The sequence below is a fragment of the Vigna unguiculata genome, chromosome 3 (genome assembly GCF_037176805.1).
Source record: "Vigna unguiculata cultivar grain cowpea cultivar isolate G323 ecotype 2 chromosome 3, ASM3717680v1, whole genome shotgun sequence".
In the NCBI taxonomy this organism is placed as follows: domain Eukaryota; kingdom Viridiplantae; phylum Streptophyta; class Magnoliopsida; order Fabales; family Fabaceae; genus Vigna; species Vigna unguiculata.
This window is the reverse complement of record NC_140794.1, coordinates 48,536,789-48,541,865: the sequence shown is the minus strand read 5'-3', so window position 1 is coordinate 48,541,865 and position 5,077 is coordinate 48,536,789. Positions and strand designations below refer to the sequence as shown.

Genomic DNA, 5,077 nt, shown 5'->3' with positions numbered 1-5,077 from the left:
ATTTCTTGTCTTTTAAAAAAATATATTTAAGGACTTTTTTATTTGATTCTCATAATACTCTTGTATCCACGTTTGGTAATCTCCTATTATATTGATCCTTAGATAGGTTAACAAAAGAATTCTTCGAAAATCCTTCGTAATAACAACAAAAATCTCATTTTCATTCTTTCATTTTTATTAGTAAATCATTCGTTTAAAATTCAAAACTCTTTTTGTTTTTGTGTGCAATTCTCATAAAACTTATGAGCTTCTTCCTTATTTAGAAAATTTTTTCTGGCAAAAGGTTCTAAAATATTTTTGATAACATTTCCATTTCACCTTCACTAAAGTCCAATATTTTTTTCTCAATCCGAGTACAAACTTTATTCTTTGACAATTTAATGAGACCTTTCGTTGGCATCTTTACTCAAAATCAAATGCTCCGTTTCCAAAATGATCACACGGTTTATCATCGGGAATATGGTCCAAATCAATGACATTTGTGACTCTCAATCTAGATTAAAAACAAATTAGAGGTTCGAAAATTCATAAAAAAAGTTATGCTTAAAACGTAGAGAATATAACACAATAAAAATAGGATATATAAATAGAAAAAGAGATTGAGAAGAAAATGAAACAACTTTGTAAGTCTAGAAAATTGGAAACGATTTTAATAGATTTCCTAAATCTATATATTAAATATATAAGATGGGTTGATGTTGATTTATAACTCTTCGTAAATGGTATTACGTTCGGGTTACCACACATTAATAGTACCATTGTTCTGAATCTTAGAAAAGGCAAGGTATTTGGATCTTCTAAAAATAGTAGTGTTTTAAAGGAGAGTTGAATAGAAAAAGAATAATAAAACGATTAGATGTCATAAATAACATCACATCTTATAATTCACAATACAAATGTTGTGACATATTTTAACGGTCAAAACTTAAATCCCATCCACTTAACGGAGTTTGATGATTAAGTATTGTGATTATTTATTTGAAAAAAGATTTTAGACGGAAGATGTAAAATTAGAATGCAGCATGTTGGTGACGTCACCAAAATTTATCCAAAGAATGAAAGGCTTTTTATGGGAAAATTGAGCTAAAAAAAGGTTAGCAGTTGCGGCGTGCGAGTGCAGTGTGTGCGGTGCCTGCCAGCTGCGAAACCCCTCCCAAATCTCTTCCTTCTTCCTCTTTTCCTCTTCTCAATCTCTGCACTTTTCTCAATACAGGTTTCTCTCAATTCAAATTCCCTTTCTTCTCTTCCTCATCGCATCGCTTTTCATTTCTATTCCAACTACCTCACCCTTCTTCATCTGCCTCAGATTTCCCTCTCCTTCACGCCCCTTCGTTTCTTAGGGTTTCACGCTTTCGTAATTCCTTTTTATCGGAAACCAGACGTGTAGGTTTATCATCGCTGGGATAACTAAATATTGGGCTTAGGCCCAAATTTCGATCTGTGCCCGCTCCCCCCCTTTTAATTTTGTGTCCCGGTTGAATATTCTGATCTGCTTGCTTTTCGGTTTTGGATTGAAGTTGCGATTTTTATTTTGCCGGGCTTTGATGAATTAAATGTTGTGCGTAATTGAGTTGATGTCACCGTTGCAGGACGATGATTAAACTGTTTAAAGTCAAGGAGAAGCAGAGAGAACAAGCAGAGAATGCAAGCGGAGGACCACCTGTTAAGAAGCAATCAGCTGGGGAGTTGCGTCTTCACAAAGGTTAACCTCTATGATTTCTGTTTTGTAAATGGCAAAACTCGTGTGCTTGGCCCAAAGCTTTATGTGCACAAGTTAATTCGATCATGCATGTCCTACCCAAAATTGATGCGTCAAAAGAGTTTATATAGCTTTTAATTACCAGAGCAGGGGCTTCTGTGGCCTTGAGGGCATGCACGAGGAAGGATGTGTTGAAAGGAGTTTGTCGATTCACTTAGTCTGAACTGATCTATTGATTGTAGGAATAGAATGTTTGATATTTTCTGATCTAGGATTTTTTTTTTCATCACAAAGGATAGAAAAACTCAACAATATATAAGTGTGTTGCTTTTTTTTTTTTTTAATTTGAGTGACTTTGTACTGAAGAAAAAAGGTTTTTACTTTTTTAAGTGAACATAGTGAATATCTATCGCATAATTTGTATGTTATGATGTCTGAAGCTTGTTTTGGAAGATGAGTTGCTTGCCACTTTGTTCGTGCTTTTGGCTTAGTGATTTAGAAGATCTACATTATTGGCTAATTTACTTTCTTTATGTAAGTGGTTTTATTTGTTTTTAGGAATTATGTTGTATAAAAACTTTAGTTTTGTTCTAATAGTCTAATACATGCATTTGTCAAGATTGCATAAATTTATTTTGTTTTTAGGCATCATGCAGTGTTTACTTCATTTTTTGTGTGAGAATATCTTGCGTGCATTTGTCAGGATTAGGTATTGCTTTAATTCTCAAGTAAGAATTGCACAAACTTTGAGGGAAACGGCAATTAGAGACTTTTAAGGGATCTAAGTACAAGTAACTTTTTTGATTTGTTAGAAACTGTGGGTTGGAAAGTGAAACTGTCATACTGCAATCGTTTCTCATCAATTTCTTTAGCTTCTGGTAGCTGTCATGCTTGGAGTACAGTGTATTTTGGATTTTATGTGAATTGACTGGGGAAAAAATCATCTGGTGATTGTTTGTGCTGTTGTTCGGTGGTTATATCACTTCCATCTGTATTCATGGAAGCTTTTTTAGTTTTGAATTTATTATTGATTTTTCTGGGAAGATCATTTATTTTCTACATGTGGTAAGCTGAAATTTAATCTGGCTATTTTCTGCTTTAACATACTCCGATTTCTGTGTACTCTCCCATGGTGTGTGGTGAAGTTGTAAACTGATATATCTCTTATCTCTTAAAATGAGTATCTGTTCAGTAGACATATATGATATTGTTTTTTGGTTTTAAATGGTTTGGTTTCATACAAAAAAGACCTTTGGGAAGTTCAGGTAGCACGAGTTGGCTGTATGGTTTTTATTCCTATGAAAATGGGGAGAGGGAGACCAAGAAAGAATTGTTGGTAGGTTTCTCATGGTAAAAATACTCTGAGATCTGGTATATAACCAGACAATATGTCATTCATGTAGCTAATGGTGCTAACCTTACCAAGTGGGATAAGGCTTTTGTTGTTATTACTGATCTTGTTTTGAGATTACTTGAGGCTGTGGTTTCTGCCATCTTATTCTGTTATACGAGCTTTTGGTTACATTGGTGTGGACTTCTTGCAGACATAAGTGAGTTGAATCTGCCAACATCTTGTATCATACGATTTCCCAATGGCAAAGATGACCTGATGAACTTTGAAGTTTCAATCCAACCTGATGATGGATATTACATGTACGGAACTTCCCAAATTATCTGCCCATCTCTTTTCTGTTTAATTTGGAGAATTGGATGTACCTACTCATGTCCTTTCGTTGTATACTTTTTAGTTTTTTTGAAATGCTTGAAAATAATGTATAATCTCGTTGGATTTACATCCCCCTTCTCCACCCCATAAGTACAAGGAAAATGAACTGAGAACTTCCTTTTCTCCTCTATTTTTTGTTTGTTCATTACAGGGGTGGCACATTTTTGTTTACTTTCCAAGTGTCTCCCATCTATCCACACGAGGCACCAAAGGTTAAGTGCAAGACAAAGGTAGGAATTATGAAGCCATGATTATCTTTGGTATTATATAGTCATGCTTTATTTGTGTAGAAACTTACGTGTTTAATCTTGCTTGTGACATATTTTCATTTTCCTTGTCTGTTCAAAACTCATAATTTAATTTGTCATGCCATACACGTAGGTCTACCATCCAAATATAGACTTGGAAGGAAATGTTTGCCTTAACATCCTGCGAGAAGATTGGAAACCTGTTCTCAATATAAACACAGTTATCTACGGATTGTATCATCTTTTCACGGTATGACTCTGGTTTTAGCCAATTTTTGTTACTATCCTTGGAACTTTTACATTATAATCTCTGAATTATCGTTGCAGGAACCAAATTATGAGGATCCGCTGAATCATGAAGCTGCTGCGGTCTTGAGAGAGAACCCGAAATTGTTTGAGTCTAATGTGAGGAGGGCTATGGCTGGTGGGTATGTGGGACAAACCTATTTCACTCGTTGTATGTAATCTTTGCTCCCTAACTTAAATTCCGCAGTTGGAATATTATATCATTGCTTAAAAGGTCCATGGTTTGTAAAATTTACTTGCGAAAATTTCATTTTCTTTCAAAACGCTTGCTGTTATTTGTCCTGGTGGAGCAAGATGATAAGCCCGAACAAGACCAAGCATAAGAAAGCCAAGCAATTCGTTACTGTAACTTTTTGTGCTTGCTTTTGTAATGTGACTTGATATTTAAAGTGGACCAAACAAAAATGGATTCAGTGGTCAAATATATATATATACTCTCTGCTTGCTCCCATTGCAATTGGCATGACTATTTACTTGTTCTTTGACTGTTCGTTTTAGTTACTCTTACTGCGTTTCCATCAAATGCAACATTGATTAAACGTCATACAGCAGTGGGTTTGTGGGCTTAGTCTGAGATCACTACCATGTTATTACAAGGGTCACCCATTGTTGGGAACAAAGGCATACAATTTTTCATAAAAAAATATAGGTAAAGAAAATAAGAAGCTAAACTGAACCGTGCACATCTTGTGAGTTACAAATTGCTTTTTCAATTAATTTATAGAGAAAATTTTTCATCTAATTTCCCCCAAAGATAAGAAATATGAATTAATGGTTTTAATGTACGAGAGAAGAGTAATTAATTTTACATGCTCGTTTTCAGCAGTGTGGTTCAGTACCACGACTCTATTCGAGGTTTGAATGATGGGATCACAAGTATGTTACTCTACTTCCCCAAACTAATTTGTTACCACAGCCCTTTTTCCCCTTTCTCCATCTGGCATCGATCTCTCCCTCTTCCATCTTTTTCTTAGTAAGATGTGCGTTTTTCTCTCCTCCACATATGCAGTCGAAACTTTGAAGATGAAATGAAATTTACATATATTTATATTTTATAATTTAGTCATATTTATAGTTAGTTTTAGACTTTAACACACT

The 5,077-nt window shown here is 34.6% G+C and overlaps 1 protein-coding gene across 2 annotated transcripts; it reads left to right on the top strand.

The window, feature by feature from the left end:
* The first annotated feature begins 1,037 nt into the window (after nt 1-1,037).
* Nucleotides 1,038-4,430, top strand: LOC114178805 (NEDD8-conjugating enzyme Ubc12). Of its 2 annotated transcripts, none has more exons than XM_028064905.2 (6): nt 1,038-1,213; nt 1,590-1,702; nt 3,244-3,352; nt 3,577-3,655; nt 3,807-3,923; nt 4,001-4,430. In XM_028064905.2, the coding sequence occupies exons 2-6, from the start codon at nt 1,594-1,596 to the stop codon at nt 4,136-4,138; spliced, it is 552 nt and encodes a 183-aa protein (XP_027920706.1). In that variant the 5' UTR covers nt 1,038-1,213; nt 1,590-1,593; the 3' UTR covers nt 4,139-4,430. The 2 variants fall into 2 exon arrangements, with proteins under 2 accessions (XP_027920706.1, XP_027920707.1); XM_028064906.2 differs by having other exon boundaries at nt 1,094-1,383.
* Nucleotides 4,431-5,077: the final 647 nt, after the last annotated feature.